Genomic DNA, 17,713 nt, shown 5'->3' with positions numbered 1-17,713 from the left:
TTTGGATAAAATGAGACAGACTTTCTGGATATATATGTGTTGTACTCAAGTGTCACTTCTGGGGTTTTGCTTTTTCCGGCCAATTTGAGTAAATGTCATGCTCTCGTTTTAAAGTGTTGTTTTCTTCCCTTTGCCCTCCGGCTTCCCATTCAGTACTCAGTCACGTCGCTGAAGACCATCCCGGAGCTGTGCCGAAGATGTGATTCGCAGAGCGAGGACAGATCAGGTACGCCTGTCTCCGCAGCCCTCCCCTGCCCCTGACTCCTGGAGAGGGCAGGGCTCCAGGAAGCTGTTTCCCCCTCCCGCTACCTGCCCCTGCCTTCTGTCTTTCTTTTACGGCCTCTCCCTTCCTCCCCCCTACACACACACACCCTCCGCCAACAGATGTCAGGTCATCCTCCAAAGGCTAAGGGGACAGGGAGGGCCTAATGAGGACGCGGCTGTCTACAACTAAACGGAGGCCGTCATCTCGACAGCTCCAAACCACAGTATACGCAGCAATTTACTGAAAACCCGAGAAACCATTGGTGACAAAACATAATGATGCAGGCGCCAATGAAAAAATGTTGGATGCATTCACTACCCATATGGCCAGGACCAGCTTGGGGGATGGGGCTTCGCCAGAGTCTGAAACCCTATCAGGGATGCGACATGATAGGATCTGCAAGAAGGCATACTGTAGCAGTTAAGATTAAAGCAAAGCTTTGGAGTTTAATAGTGTAAACTAAACAGAGAATTATGGCATATAGATGAAAACCAGCTGGTTGACCTTTTCTCCTTGCACACGCCCCCACCCCTGGCAAAAAAAAAAAAAAAAAAGGGACTTTCAGGGTTGTTTTTCCCTCTGTAAATCAAATTAAGCCTCTCTCCTTTTCTCTCCATGATGGGCAAAACTGAGAATTAAAAAGGATGTCAATGGGGATGATATCAATGGCATTAAACTATGAAAGGATGTTTGTTATTTTTCGAAGTAATTACTGTAAGGCATCGCCATTAATTGTGCCGAAGTTGGACCTCTTCTGGTAGTAGCTCGAATTCTGAGAACCATGGGCTATAGAAGGCTCAAGACAATCCTCCAATTATGTGTATCATGTTTCAGAATAAATAGATGGCCCTCACCTGGACAGCTACTAGAATTCTAGGCCGTTCTCACTGAAAGGACTAGCACAAAGCTAATTTACTTGTCTCCTGGACTGCTCGTTCCCTTTTGACAGGACATGGGGCAGATAATCAGTCTTCTAGGTTTGTTTATCTCAGTGGTTTTGTGAGTGATAGTAATGCTTCAGTGTTTGGGTCGGAAACACAGAGGATAGCTCTAAGTTCCCATAAAAGTTTTCATTCACCTTCAGTTTTTGGGTTTTTGTTGTTTTTTTTTTTAATTTCAAACACACTCAAGTTTCTATCAGGTTTAACGGAGGCTTGGGCGACGAGACAAGGCATCCCCAGGTTCCAAGTTGGATCGTTGACTGGGGGGCAGTGACTTGGGTTCAAGTTAGGGTTCAGTCCATTATCAACCATACAACCTAGACCCCGAGCCTGATCGTCTACAAAATAAAGAAGAAGCTTGTTCTGCCAATGTCACCAGGCACTGTTAGGATCAAAATTAGGTGATGTACCCAAAGTTACTTTGTAGATACAGATTTTCTTCTTTAACTAGAGGTGGGGAGTAAGAGAGGAGAAAGAATAGCAGTCACTTGCATTGCGCTCCGTGTGGGAGATCCTGTTGCAAGCCCCTCACTCACATTAACTCAGCGAACCCTAAAATCTCCGAGAGCGGAGTACTTAGGATGTTTATATTATAGGTGGGCAAACTGAGGCACAGAGCAGAGAAGTTAAATATCTTGCCTAGAGTCACACAGCAGTTAAGTCGCAGAGCTGGGATTCACACCAGCAAGTCCACCTCTGGAGTGGGTTCTCTTACCCGTTGCATATACTTCCCCTCAGATAGCTTGACTTCGAGGCATTCGTTTAATTTTAGGATATTAGCCTTTTAAAACTTTAAAAATCAGCATTTTCCCTCATTGACCAAGTGGCGAATTTCTCTTCTCTGTTCAGTAGCTATTCTTGCTTATACAAGTGAATTAAACAAAGCTTTGTAGAAGTAATTTTTCCTGGGACGGGTTCATCCCATTTTCTATGTGACTTCTCGCCACTTGCACGATAGGTGGTGTTGGGCATTTCTTCTCTGGTTGAGAAGGAGCCAGTTTCAAGTTTAGAAGCCTTTCCACTTCACCCAGAGCAAAGACCCAGCGCTCAAGGTCATTGGCAATAATTAGACCTGACAGGAAATGGATGCCTGTGGGCAAGACTCAGGACTCTTACTGGAATCACATGTACACTTCCAAAGGAATCACATGTACGCCTCATTTGGAAGCTGTCAAACCATTTTCTAATAGAGCCAGAGTGATCCTAGAAAAAGAACACATAGAAAAATCCATCTCTCTGTAACATCACTGTAGATTATCTGTGAGCTCCTTTAAAAGAAATCTCAACATAGTAAAGATTTCTCACAGCTAGTTTCTGAAAGAATTGAGCATTCTTGATTCATTCCAAGGACATCCAGCTGTAGAAATACCCTTTGCACCCCTCCAGTCTTCCCGTGTCAACCCCCCGGGAGCAGCTTGCGTGGGGAGGGCTTGCAAATTTCCGTCTTCATGGTAATCTTTTCAAACAGATGGCAGCAGAAGGCGCACTGGCCTCTCATAAGAGTCCACACCTTCTTTTGGATGGGGCACCCTCTGGAAAAACTTCCCCAAACTCCTGTCACTTAGAATATATGCACCAGATAAAGGCTCTTTCTCTTTCTCAAGTTTTGTTAAGCAATTTCTATTTTGTGTAGGTTGTCAAATGCTACCATCCATCCTTGCATTAACAAGCCCTTGATCAGATGTTCTCGGGCCCATTTGTTCTTTTATTCATTCATTCAGCAGATAACTGAGTATTTCTCTGTCCTAGGCACTCAGGACGTGGTAACAAATAAGACATAGACAAGGCCCCCGTTCTCATGACGTTTATGTTCTAGGGAGTGATGAACAAAAGGCAAACAAACAAATAAATAAACCAGATCATTTCACATAATGGCAAGAGGTCATTCGAAGCCATGTGATAGAGTAACTTGTAAGAGTTGGAGGAGGGCACTTGTGGGAGTCTGGGCGGGTTAGAAGGACCCAGCCAGTTGATAACCAGCGAAGATCATTGAAGGCAGAGGAACCGGCAAGTGCAAAGGCCCTGAGACAGGAATGAGCTTAGCATGTACGAGGAAGAAATAGAAAACCAATCTGCAGTAGGGTGATCAAAATGAAGATGAGGTCTGGGAGATGGTCAAGGTCAGACTCTGTACGCGGACGTGGGTTTTATGCTAAGTGCCGTGAAAAACATCGCCAGCAGGATTTCAATTTTTCTAAAATCTTATTACTTGGAAAGAAGCCTCAACAGAAGAAGGGACCCAAAAATCATCTAGTTGGAGAGAGAGAGAGAGCATGTGAGAGCATAAATAATAAAGCAAATGGGTAAAATGCTTAAAATTGATGAATAAGGATAAAATGTATACAGGTGTTCTTTGAGCTGATTGTGTATTTTAATGCTTTTATAAATTTATTTGCAAATGAAAAAATTAATTATTTACAAATAAGAAGTTTTTTACAAAGCAAAAAATAATAATCACTTAGTCCAAAGTCCACCGAATCTTCAAAGAGGAGCCTTATTATCCTGCCTGTACTTCATGGCTCCAGTGACGGAGTTTTCACCGTCTCGTGAGGCTACCCACACATAAAGGGTCATTTTTTCATTCAGTCAAAGTCAGCGTCTCTCAAATTACCATCCCTCATCCCTGGTTCTTCCTTTGGATCCATGGAGAAGGGCAGCCCCTCCCGGACAAGTGCCACTAAGTGTTTAAAGATGGCAGTCACTCTTGGTCTTGTCTTCTCCGGGTTAAAATTTCCCTCTATGGTGCTAAGTCTATCCTGCTCATCTTTCTTGCTCTCGCGTGGATGACTGCAGATGACAAGTGGAGCCTTCAGTACTGAACCCTAGATTACTCCTTGCGTGGTCTGAGGAGAGCCCGCCAGCCCCACAGGTCAGCCTCCAGGACTCCCCACCTACCTGCCCTGCCTTCTTAAGTGCACTCCAGAGACAACGCTCATGCCTGTCCTTGCTGCCTGTTTCTCAAGTGTTCTGAGAGGACCAGGAATGTCAGACAAGCCTATTGGTGGCCTTGGAAGCCCCTCTGTGAGACATCCAGCCCAGAGCTCACCCTAGACCCTGGGCCACCCCATGTTAAGGTCCGAGAAAGGCAAATGGCAGTGTTGTCAGAAGCCTGGGGCAGCATTCCACTACCTTCCACTAGCTGTCCCATGCACGAGTGTGCCCTAGAGATGCCCTTCCTTTATTTTATTTTTAAAGATTTTATTTATTTTTTGACATAGAGCGAGAGAGAAAGAGAGAGAGAGAGAGAGAGAGAGAGAGAAAGAGCACAACAGGGGGAGTGGCAGGCAAGGGAGAGGGAGAAACAGGCTCCCAGCTGAGCAGGGAGCCCGATGCGAGGATCGATCCCAGGACCCTGGGATCATAACCTGAGCCCAAGGCAGACGATTAACCGACTGAGCCACCCAGGCACCCCTTTAGCTGAAGGCTTCGACTCTATTGAAATCTGCACCTTCCTCTGACAGGAATAATATTTTCAACTGTCCTCTACCCATTACTCTACACTATGACCAAGCTTCACATTTTTGTGAGAAAAATTTTGAGAAGATGCGGGAAGGTATTGCAGAGACCACAAGAAGGCGGGAGAGCGAGGTGAAGAGCTGGAAATCGGACCCTTGAGAAGAGACTTGGCCACTGTTCGGAGCTGCGTGGTGCGCTTGCGATTTCGGAGTTCCTTCTTGGGTGTTCTTACGGCCCTCCATAAACAGCTGCTCTGTCCTCAGACTGATTGTCCGAGCGAGGACCACGATGATGCCCAATTTCTTGATGAGGAAACCAAGACTCCTAGAGATTAAATCACTGGCCCAGAGATCTGGAGCGGGCAAGTCTTTAAAACCAGCTGTGCTGACTCCAGAGCCCTGGGAAGTCGAGTCAACTGAGCAATTGTCGTCCAAGGCGCCGCGTGTGGCTACTAGTATGGAAAGGACGTTATGTGTGAAAAACTTGCGCCTCTCCAAGGAAGTTATTTGTGAAACATTTGCACATATTCTCTGCTTAATCCCTGCTGCTCGTGTAGGAGAAGGGGCCAGCGCAAGGCCGGGAGTGTTAACTCTGCTCTACGGTCTTCTCCAAATGAGGACTAAAATATGTCGACATATGGTCTTCAAATCAGACATATCCAGTTTCATTGACTTCGAGTTTTCTTTAATTAATTGGACATTCAAATACACATTCGTTTCAATTCACGGTGCTTTAAGTGTCTTGTGATTCTTTGGAAATATGTATCTGCTAAGCTCATTGGATAATTTTCTCATGAAAGAAGGCAGATAAATATTAATGCAGTTCTGGCTCCGAGAAAGGGATGCACTGAGGAGAGAAAACTCCGCTATATAACAGTTAATAAATGGCCCTGGGATGTGCTTGAGAAGAGAGTCTGGGAGAATTTTAATACCTACATAATATGGACGATAATTTTCGTGACAGGGAGTGAAGGAAAGCCATTCTTTTTTAAACTTCGTATCTGATATCTATCTGGTAAAAGGCATTTTGGTTGTGGATGTAGAAGCATTGCCGATTTGCTGTATTTTTAGCCCCTCGGAGTGCAGATTTTGTGACAAACTCTGAACCTCTGAAAATATGTGGTTTTTCTAAGATTTTCAAGGATTTCAGCCAGCACCAAAAATAGTAAATTGACATGAAATTTATCCCCTTGACCCTTCTGTAACATAGCCGATGATGCTAAATACGTAAACCCCCTATTTTCGATTTGATGAAGGTTTAATGCTAAAAGCCTTCAAGGGAAGGTTGGTGGGGCGGTTTAAACTTGAAACGCCTGCTAATGGCTCCATCTCGTGTGAAATATTGCCAAATGGACTCCAAAGAATAGGGAAACACATTTCCTAAGATCGCAATTTTAAAAACGAACGCTTCAACCTGGGACAGCAAAGAATCGAACACCTGTGACAAAAATCTCAGTTTATCTAATCACAGTAAAGAGGTACATACAGCAAAACCTCTAGATGAGAATGTTACCAAGCGAAACACTTATTTTTATTTCTGTTTAACAAAATTATACCTATCAAGGTGATCACAACCCATTATAAAAAATGAAAAGCAAAAACTACAGCTGATCCGGCCACCAAAACAAAACGTGACTCTATTTCTTTCTAGCATTTTTTTTTTTTCCCCAAGGCCTAGTTTTGTTTCAGTTACAGTCATCATGCAGGGAACGTTTTATCTGCTGCTACAGAATGTGTGAGGCTATCTGTCTAAGGAAGCCCAGAACTGACCTGTGGAAGCGCACCTGTCCCCTCTGTCCAGAGGGAGAGACCCTCTCTGCCTTTAATCCATTAACACTTAGCTTATGTTTCCAAGAGAAAGGGTGTAAGTCAGTGTGGGGCAAGACAGGAGCAGGGGGGCGATAGAAAAGTTAAAAGTAAAACGTTGTTGGTGTTGCCCATAAGGAAAGGGGCTCGAAGGAGCAGAGCTTCAATACATCGCACACGGGGCCCTTCATCTCTTCATTTACGCATTTCTTGTCTTTCCTTAGCCGGAGCTACGAGCATCACAGCTCCCTGGTTTTCTAAAACGTTATTAGCGTTGTGGAATTAAGAAAGAAATGAGACAACATTAAAGGGAGAGGAATCTTAGAGGAAGGGGACCCTGTCTCCTCTTCCCTGATTTAGTTTATTTTTATTGGACTCTGAGAAGCATGTTTCCCACCCTCAAAATTGATAAAGAAATCCTGGTAGAAGTGACTTCAAGAGTCTCTGCAGGAAAGAAGGATGAAGATTTGGAAGCAGGGAGTTAAGCATAATGGGGAGGGGGAGGGAAAGACATGAAGCTAGGGGAGGAGGAAAAAGTGATCCAGAAGCGAAGTGCTTTGTACCTTGCGTGGCCTCCAAAGTTCATTCCTGTCCTAAGGGAGAGTGGTTTCCCTGTCCCAACTTCCCAGCCCAAGGCAGAAGCGTCCGTGTGTGCCAAGGGTGTCGGGGTGGGGAGCTTTATCTGGAGCTTTATCGCATCTCTGGAAACATCTCCTTTTTCTTTTGTCTCCCAAAATTAAATGCTCTCCATCTTCCCATTTAAAATGAGCCCTCTTTGGGGCACCCAGGTGGCTCAGTCGGTTAAGGGTCCGCCTTCGGCTCAAGTCATGATTCCGGGGTCTTGGGATCGAGTCCCGCATCGGGCTCCCTGCTCAGCGGGGAGCCTGCTTCTCCCTCTACCTGCAGCTCCCCCTGCTTATGCTCTCTCTCTCCTCCTGCAAATAAATAAAATATTTTAAGAAATGAGCCCTCTTTGCCCACATACTTCCTTTGCCCTGACTCTTCCCTTAAAAAAATAAAAGTTATAAAAGAAACTCAAGTCATAGAAACAATCCCAGAACCTCATAGCTGAAGGATCCTTGGAAAGAGTCAGGAGCCATCCACAAAAGTCCAGACCCTTCTGGGGCCCCTGACAGTGTGGCCCAGGGCCAGAGCCAGCACCACTGGCATCACCTGGGAGCTCGTTGGGAAGGCAGACTCTCAGACCTGACCTCAGAGCCCCGGATCAGAATCTGCATTTTGTAGCAAGCTCTCCAAGTGATTGGTGCATATTCAAGTTTGAGGAGCCCTGACCTAGAACACCCTGGTGCTCATCCAGTGTCCGTGATGAGTGTCACTCTAGGCTCAAAACCAAGCAGTAGTTCCCCAAGGCGGTTCTCAAGACAGACAGCGGGGAGCTCTCTCCTGTGGTCTTCGGGGCTCTGAGTTATCTCCTCCTGGTTCAGCAAGCTTCCTCTCATGCCCCTCCACACCCCCACTGTCTGCCTGCCACATCAGGGAACCTTCTTCACTTCTTCCGGTGTGCTGCGTTTTTCACGTGGCATTTCCTTCTTCCACCTCCCACTTCACCTCCTCAGGGCCCCTTTACCCAACTCCCTAGACCACCATGTTCCAATAGAAATAGATTGCAAGCCTCTGACATAATTTAATTTTTTTCTAAGAACCACATTTTAAAACTATAAACCAATGAGATTAATTTAATATCTTTAATTTAACCCAGTACATCAAAACTGTTATTTGAACGTGGGCCACCAGCCACGTTTTAACTGCTTAATTGCCACAGGTGTCTAGTGGCTCCCATTTGGGACAGTTTGAGCCTAGATGATATTAGCGCCGCGCTCCCAACTCACTCTTTTATTTCCTACCCCCTATAGTTTCCTCCTCTTTAAATAGCTGTGTTTCAAAAAATCATTGACAATATGATGTTTGTTTAGTGCCAGTTTTCTCTAGCGGACTAAGTGCAAGCTCTTGTTTATTATGGAATCCCCAGCGCCTGACGCTGGAGCCTTGTGTCTATGCGAGGGGTGGATGGGCAAATGAATGTGTGAAAAGGGGAGAGAAAGCCTCCCTTCTTTGGCTTTTGTATCATACCTGAGGCATGAGCCAGCCGATCGTTCGCTGCTTTTCATTTGGTGTGATACCTCGGTCCTTCAGCTTTCCTCTTTCACCTGTACCATCGGTATCTTTCTCTCTATGGGGTCATTACTCTCATCAAACAAACACTCTCTAATCATCTCCTGTCCTAAAAAGCAAACAAACAGGGGGCGCCTGGGTGGCTCAGTCCGTTAAGCATCAGACTCTTGATTTCAGCTCGGGTCATGATCTCAGGGTTGTGAGTTCGAACGCCACGTAGGGCTCCTTGCTGAGTGTGGAGCCTGCTTAAGATTCTTTCTCTCCTTCTCCCTCTGTTCCTTCCCCCACAACCTCCCAACCCTTCATGTGTGCTCTCTCTCTCTCTCTCTCTTAAAAAACAAAAAACCATACCCCCTCTGGTGACTCCCACCCTGGTTCTTTGTTCCTTCTTCTTCCCACCCCCTCCACGCCTTTCCAAGTACAGCCAACCTGCTATAAAGAGTTAGGGGGAACCCCCATCTTCAGCCCTCCCCACTCCGTCACTTGAAGTATCTTCAACATGACCTCCACCTCCCTAGGGAAGGCCACGACTTCCACGTTGCCACATCTGCTGACACGGATACTCTCCTCTCTCTTGGCCCCTATGCATCATTTGAGACTATTGGCCGATCCTTTCTGGAAACATTCTCCTCTCTTGGCTTCATGATACCACCTATCTCCTCATTTTTCTCCCAACAGTCTGACATCTCCTTATCTCCTTTGTGAGTCCTTCTCCTTCTTTACTTAGACTTTAAATATCCAAGTGGGGCTTCTGTATTCAATAGGACCCTCTCTCCTCTCAGTCTCCAAGCCTCTCTGGGTGGGGAGCTCATCCACTGTCACGGCCTACAACATCACTTACATGTTACTGCTGCTTGCCTGGGCTTCTAGCCACCTCTTTACATGCCGGCTGCGTGGCTATGTTGGATGTCTCATGGAATTCTAAAGAGGAATCCTTGAATCCCATTCCCCAACTTTTTTCCTCCTCAGACACCCCCTCAGTCAGGGGCATTCACTTTACTGATACATCCACTCAGTGACCGCAGCTGGAATTCTCCCTCTCCCTCACACTCTCCATCAGCCTGTCACCAGGTCCTGAGTCATCTGTGCTCAAAGTATGTGCCCGTCTGTCCCCTTCTTTCCATCTCCTCAGCTACCAGCTAGGACAGGCCACCTTTATGTTTCATCTGGGTTAACGGGATGAACTAGTCTAACCCATTTCTTCACCACCAACCCTTGCCCACCCTCTGTTTCCCACAGAGTGGGCAGAAGGAGGGATTTTAAAATGCAAAGTGGATCATTTCAGTTCTCTGTGAAATCCCCCCAGGACACCCCATTTCTGTTAAAGTTCGTCATTGTGGCCAGGAAACCCCCAAATGAGTTTGGCCCCTGACAACCTTCCCCAGCCTCATCTTCGAAGGCTTTCGCCCCGGTTCACTGTGCTCAGACGTAAGAGCTTTAGAACCTGCCGCACTCTGTCCCACTTTAGGCATTCGAAAACGCGCGTCCTTCTGCCCAGATCTCCACACAGTGATCTCATCTCTTGTACTTTCCCTCAGATCTTCACATAGTTGGCTTCTCATTGCCCTGGTCTTGGCTTTAATGTCACCTCCGCAATGAGGCTTCTCAGCTGCTCTCTCTCTAGTACCCCATGCGTTCCCTTCAAAGCATCTCGCATTTTGTAATTTCTTATTCATCTGTATGCTTGCTTTACTGCCTGGTCCTCTCCTTAGGACAGGGATTATGTGTATTTCATTCACCTCTGCACCCCTAGAACCATGTGTACAGAACCATGTGCTAATATGTGCTGAACGAATGGGTGCTGTAAGAGTATTTTAGCATTCTGTCAAGTTCACCCTTCTGAACAAGCTTCCTTATATTCCCGTATCTCTTGCTTACATGCAAGATTGACACATTTCACCAGTTGAAAGAATTGGCAGCTGAAAAAACAAATTCCTGGTGATAAGATGACCCTAAATTTAGGCTAATGCCACTATCGATAAGCAAAGTAGGGAAATTCTTCCACTCAGCTGTTTCTAAGGAAAGTTGTTATGAAAAACCATTTTCCTAACTTTGCTCCCATCCAGAAGCTTCTTAGTAAGTGGTTACCAAAACCTAGGCAGGGAGCAAGGTTTGGGATTTAGGTCCGCATGAATCTGAAATCAGTACAACCAGGTTTTACCGCTGGCTTCTGGGATTCCATTACCTGCATGTGATCCAAATAGAGAAAATATGGGGGCACCTGGGTGGCTTAGTCGGTTAAGCATCTACCTTCTGCTCCAGGTCATGATCCCAGGGTCCTGGGATGGAGTCCTGCGTTGGGCTACTTGCTCGGGAGCGGTCTGCTTCTCCCTCTCCCCCTCCCCCTACTCATGCTTGCACGCACTCTCTCTCTCAAATAAATAAATAAAATCTTAAAAAAAAAAAAGGAAAATATGCACTGCATGTTAAGGAATAATTATAGGGGCACCTGGGTGGCTCAGTCGTTAAGTGTCTGCCTTCAGCTCAGGGCATGATCCCGGCGTTCTGGGATCGAGCCCCACATCAGGCTCCTCCGCTGGGAGCCTGCTTCTTCCTCTCCCACTTCCCCTGCCTATGTTCCCTCTCTCACTGGCTGTCTCTATCTCTGTCAAATAAATAGATAAAATCTTTTTTTAAAAAGGAATAATTATAGTTGTGATAAGGCACTTACGTCCTGTTACAGAAAGAAAGCTGGAGTCAGGGAACCTTGGTCTTGGTGGAAAAGTCAGCACGCTCTGTGATTTGTGACATAACCCTTAAAATTCCCAGAGTTCTCATTTATCTCAAGTGAGAATATGGAAGAACTCTTCATCCATCCTGCAGAGTTGTTGCACCAACCTCTGACGAAACCGTACCCTTGGTCTTGTACTCAGAAACTTAGAAAGCTTTACACAAATATACGGTATTAGCAATTTTAAAATGTTATACCAAACAATGAATCGTGGACCACTACATCAAAAACTAATGATGACTAACATAACATAATTTTTAAAAATGTTAGCTGGAGGAAATTTCAGGAACACGCCAATTAAAAAATCTCATTTTTGAGAACTTTGTAAACTACGCAAAGGTTTTTTTTTTCCTTCCCCTTGTTTATAGTAGTGCTTGCGAAGTGTATACTAAGTGCCCCAGAAGACAGAGGAAAGTAGCTGTGCCATTCATTTATCCTGGGAAAGGCCTCCGTCTGCACTTTGCTTTTGCTCAGCTATACCTGCTCTTTCTCTCAGAGGCCTTGTAACTAAAAACTGTGGTCCAGGTGGGAGCTCTTGTGAACAGACCCCAGGAGGGCTGTCAAGACGAAGAGTGAGCTACAGGCCAACTCTAGACCTCGCTCCCCTTTCTCCTCCCTCCAGACGTTAAACTGCGTTCCTCTCAAAAACGAGACCATGTTTCAGAGACTTACCACTTTGCTTCTCATGGAAAATAGAATTCATTGCACTTTTAGCCAGAAGACAGGAGGGAATCCTCTTCTTATACCCCGAAGACATACCCCCTTCTCTTTCTTTTTCTTGGCTCTACAGCTCTATTGCTAATGGAAATACCTAGCTCCATATTCGGATCAAATCATCAGGCACTGGGGGAGGCAGCAGTGGGAGACGGAGAATAGAGAGAGACGGGGAGTAGAGGGTAGTGAGGAGGGATCCCCCCCCCCATCCTCCATCTGCCTCCCCTTGTCTCCCTTAAGGAAGAGCAGTAACTTGGTGTTCTTTGTCCTTTGGCCGTTGATCAACACTGTAAAACACCGCCACCTTCAGTTAAAACTGGTAAGTGTGTGTCTGCACTTTGCAGAAAGCACACAGAGCCTCCTAACACTTTCCAGATACCACCCAGAGCAAGCTGTCCCCTGCTTCAGTGCTTCTCTGCTCGGTGAGCCTCTTCACTGTCCCTTGTTCTGTCTCTCTCTCTGCAATTCAGCACAGGGAGGGAGAGAAAGAAAGGCAGGAGCCTGGAACATGGGCCTGGAGTGAATACAAGACTTAATGCACTCAAGAGGTTTGGCTAATGGCAACGTGAAGGTCAGCATACTTGTTAGATGACAGAATGACTCTGAAACCACGGACTGTCTTCAGACCCACCAACGGCTCTTCTACGTAAACCATGCTTTCGAAGCTCAAAGGTTTAAAGTTGTCAAAATATTGAGTCTGATTGCATGATAGAATGTGCCTCTTCGGTGAAGTATCTTTTCTGTCTAGCATAGTAAGGGCTTGAGGATTTCTGGGAGTTTCCACAGAACAAAGAAATGGGTACAGATGGGGCACAAAAGTTATATAAGCAAGTCTGGACAACTCTGGGCAGAGCTGGAAGTAATGAAATGTGAATCTGACACTTTCAACAGCTGCTTGATACTAACAGCCACTTAAAGTCAGAACTTGAGAAGCAAAGCAGTGAATCTTTCCCAATAGTATTTAACGTCTTAATGTGAATAAATCGTTGGTTGCCATTTTTATAATGAGAATGTGCTCTGTTTTCCCCCTTCAGACTCACAATACCCTCAATAAAGGGTCTGTGGCATCAGTGAAAGAGATTAACAAGCAATTCCGTGGGAACAATCCAGAAACAGGCATTCCTCACCCCGGTTCTTCCCAACATAATGGCCCTACACAATTCTCCAAATCCAGAGTTAACTCAACCCTTGTTTTGAATCAGGTTACACTCTAGTCTCCAAGGACGGTGCAGAAGAGCACCCACCAGGTCATTCACCCTCAGACTCCAGACCTTTCTTCCTATCGTCATGAGATGGTATAAGTCACCTGTCACCATTCCTTCCAGAGCCTGGGGTATTTGCATTAAGTGGGCCCACTGCAGAGTTAAGTTTATGCTGGCTTAAGGAAACTCATGACTAACCCAATCTTTCATAATGTCCCTCCCTGAAGAGTAAAAATAGAAGGAAATGGAATGTTGGAGAACTTCACACGTATGTCCTTGAAGGCACCTAGACTTCCAGTAGCTATAGATGTGGAGTGTGTTGTTACGTACATTTTTAGTCAATTGCAAGTAAAACTGACCATTTTGTTTCTCATGGAAAACAGAATTCATTTAACTTTTACAGTAAATAGTAGGGAAACACTGTTTTATCCTAGAGACATACCCTTTTCTTTCTCGATGTCTAAAGCTAATTTTCTAATAGGAACACATATCTCCATATTTAGAAGTAAAATAAATAGGCGTCTGGGGACCAGCCAGCACTGACGTTCGTTCTCGAAAATTGGATCCACCGATGGAATAGCAAACTGTACATTATCTTCCTAAGAAAATACTAATTTATCAGTCCCAAGAGCCAACGAGTTGTTCTGTGTCAGCAATCAGCTTAGCCTCATAATTATAAATTTGTAAGGATCTGTTGAAAGACATGGATCCAGAAGAATTATAGTGTTTCATAGTGAGTCACTTAGAAGAGAGAGCCCTGTTATTTGTAGACATTCCATATAGTCATAGAAATTTAGAGATGGAGCAGGTCTTAGCAATCATATAGTCTAACCCTTTCATTTTACACATGTAGAAATCAAGGCCTGGAACTTATTGTAGGAAACATATGAAAATATTTCCATATGCAGCACATCTTCGAGATGTCTGACTATCTTCAATACGTTGCTAACCCTGCCTTTGAAATATTCAACATGGTGTGTCCCAAATGCAGCAAGGGTGACTCATTGTTGCAAGACGACTCATGTTTATGGACTGTGCATTGCATCTGTAGTCTAACATATTCCTTTCTTCCTTTCCTCCCCCCTCCTCCCTTCATTCATTCATTCATTAAAAGATAAGTCACTGGGCCCCCGTAGCTGTGAGATGCTCTGCTAGACAGATGGCTGATTATAAACACAAGGAGGTTCATGAGCAGTCTTTGCCTTAGAGGAACTCTCAAGACAGACGGTGAGACAGATGCATGTGTGAAGAGTTTCAACAGAGCTTCCTATATATCCAACTCTAGGTCCGCGCAAGTCTTTCTTAGGGCGCCGAGAAGCAGGGAGCAACGGTTTCCTGGGAGAGTCGGGCGAAGTGCACCACGGAGGCAACCCCTGAGGGGAATCCTGTCAGATGAGCCTTATCTCAGGCAGAGAAAGCAGTCAGGGCATTGTCGGAGGAGGGGAATCTTGCCCAAAGGCAGGAGCACTGAAGGAAGAACGTGGGTGTGTTCCAGAAATCAGGAGTTCAGCAGGAGGTGCAGGGGGAAATTAGTGCTTCGATGAGAAGATAAATTAGAAAATAAATACAAGCATACCTCCTTTTTATTGCGCTTCATATTTCTTGTGCTTTTCAAATATTGCTTTTTTTCCTTTCCCCCTTTTTTTTTTTTTAATAAATTGAAGGTTTGTAGCAATGCTGTGTCAAACAAGTCTGCGCCATTTTTCCAAGAGCATTTGCTCACTTCGTTGTCTCTGTCACATTTGGGTTATTCTCACAATTTTTCCATTTTTTTCATTCTTACTATAGTTGTTAGGTTGATCAATCTGTGATCTTTGCTGTTACTCGTTAATTGTTTTGGAGCCCCATGAGCCACACCCAAATCAGATGGCAAACTGAATCAGTAAAGGCTGTGTGTGTTCTGACTACTCCACCAACCAGCCATCTTCCCATCTCTCTCCCTCTCCTCGGGCCTCCCTGTTCCCTGAGACACACCAATATTGAAATTAGGCCAGGCAGTAATCCTACAAGGACCGCTCAGTGTTCATTTGAACGGAAGAGTTACATGTCTCTACTTCAAATCAAAAGCTAGAAATTATTAAGCTTAGTGAGAAAGACATGACCAAAAGCCAGGACAGGCTGGAAGCTAGGCCTCTTGGACCCAACGGTCAGGTTGTGAAGGCAAAGTAAAAATTCTTGAAGGAAATTAAAAGTGCTGCTCCAGCGAACACACGAATGATAAGAAGGCAAAACAGCCTGATTGCTGATACAGAGAGAGTTTTAGTTTAGTAGTCCCATTAGAAGATCAAAGCAGCCACAACACTGCCTTAAGCCAAAGCCTCATCGAGAGCAAGCTCTAACTCTACGATTCTGTGAAAGCCGACAGAGGTGAGGAAGTTGCAGAAGACAAGTTGGAAGCTAGCAGATGTTGGTTCATGAAATTTAAGGAAAGAAGCTGTTTTTGTAACAGGATAGTACAAGGGGGAAGTAGTTTATACTGACACAGAAACTGCAGCGAGTTATCCAGAAGATCTAGGCGAGATCATTCATGAAGATGGCACCACCAAACAACAGATTTTCAGTGTAGATGAAACACCCCTTGGTCAGAAGAAGATGCCGTCTAGGATTTTCATAGCTAGAGAAGAGAAGTCAGGTCCTGGCTTCAAGGGACAGGTGACTCTCCTGTTAGAGTCGAATGTAGCTGGAAACGTTCAGTTGAAACCAGTGCTCAGTTGCCATTCTGAAGATCCCAGGGCCCTTAAGAATTATGCTAAATTTATTCTGCTTGTGCTCTGCAAATGTGCATGACAGCACATCTGTCTATAACATGGTTTACTGAATATTTTAAGCCCACTGTTGAGACCTAACACTCAGAAAAAAGAAAAGAAAAGATTTCTTTCAAAATTTCACTGCTCATTGACTATGTACCTGGTCACCCAAGAGCTCTGATAGAGATGGGCAATGACATGAATGTTGTTTTCATGCCTGCTAACACAACATTCATTCTGTAGCCCATGGATCAAGGAATCATTTTGACTTTCAAGTCTTGTTATTGAAGAAATACATTTTGGAAGGCTGTAGCTGCCATAGGTGATGATTCCTCTGATGGCTCTGGGCAGGGTAAATTGAAAACCTTCTGGAAAGGACTCACCATTCTAGATAACACGAAGCACATCCATGATTCATGAGAAGAGGTCAAAAATACCAACATTCACAGGAGTCTGGAAGAAGTTGATTCCAGCGCTCACAGATGACTTTCAGGGGTTCTAGATTTCAGTGGAGGAAGGCAGTGCTGATGTGGTGGAAACAGCAAGAGAACTAGAATTGAAAGTAGACACTGAAGATGTGATTGCATTGCTGCCATCTTGTGATAAAACTAGAATGGATGATAGATTGCTTCTTACGGATGAGCAGAGAAAGTGTTTTCTTGAGATGGAATCTACTCCTGGGGAAGACTGTTGAAATGACGACAAAGGATCTAGAACATGACATACACTTAGTTGATCGAAGAGCAGCAGGGTTTGAGAGGATTGTGTCCAATTTTGAAAGAAATTCAACTGTTGGGGAAAGGCTATCAAACTGCATCACATGCTACAGAGAAATCGTTACTGAGTCTATCGATGTGGCAAACGTCATTGTTGGGTTACTTTAAGAAATTGCCACAGCCAGCCCAGCACCCACCACCGGGATGGGTCAGCAGCCAACTACATCAAGGCAACACCCTCCATCAGGCAAGAGATGATGACTCGCTGAACGGTCAGATGATGGTTAGCATTTTTCAGCAGTTAAGTATCTTTAGTTAAGGTGTATACATTGTTTTTTGGACCTAATGCAATTATACACTTAATAGCAAGGACGTAATTTTATACACACTAATTATCCAGAAAATTAATTTGACTTGCTTTATTGCCATATTCCTTTTATCATAGCAGTCTGGAACTGAACCTGCACTATCTCTGTGGTACGCCTGTAAAAACAACAACAATAACAACAACAACAAAACAAAACAAAACAAAAAACTGCTACACCCGATGCTAAGGAGTTTAGTTACTATCCTGAAAGCCAGTTTTCCAAACCTTAGTAATTTAAGATTTCCACAATATGTATTCTATCCAAAGCCGCCTTCTGTTATTTTTGCTCTCCCTGTAAACTACTTGTACTATTATTTGTTTAACATTTTCCTCAAATGTCTTACTTTGAAACATACCTGTTTTCAAAAGAAACTTCACATCAGTATTGTAAATAGAAAACCCACTTTGTAGAGGATGTGCAAGCGTTCCTGTGTGGTCCAGTCGGTATAATAGGATGGAAAAGAGGGACCAAAATTGAGAAAAATTTGTGATCAGGCCAGAGCAGGAGCTGGTGCCTGGAAGGATGAGAGATGCCGGTCAAGGAAAGAGACGGGCCAGTGATGCTCCCCAGCGGGTCTGCTTGGGAGACTGCATGAGCGGTCATGTGACCCAGGCCAAGTTTACGAAGAAGAGAGA

General features: G+C 44.7%; 1 protein-coding gene across 6 annotated transcripts in view; it reads left to right on the top strand.

The window, feature by feature from the left end:
* Positions 1–17,713, top strand: part of SNCAIP (synuclein alpha interacting protein) — a 150,557-nt gene that overhangs the window by 89,570 nt on the left and 43,274 nt on the right. For all 6 annotated transcript variants that reach the window (XM_045794852.2, XM_045794856.2, XM_045794853.2 and 3 more), the window contains one exon: positions 154–226. In XM_045794852.2, coding sequence (XP_045650808.1) covers positions 154–226 — 73 coding nt within the window. The remainder of the gene's footprint in view (positions 1–153; positions 227–17,713) is intronic.

This window comes from Ursus americanus, chromosome 5 (genome assembly GCF_024610735.1).
Source record: "Ursus americanus isolate L20-20 chromosome 5, mUrsAme1.1.p, whole genome shotgun sequence".
NCBI lineage: Eukaryota > Metazoa > Chordata > Mammalia > Carnivora > Ursidae > Ursus > Ursus americanus.
This window is presented reverse-complemented; position numbering and strand designations above follow the sequence as displayed.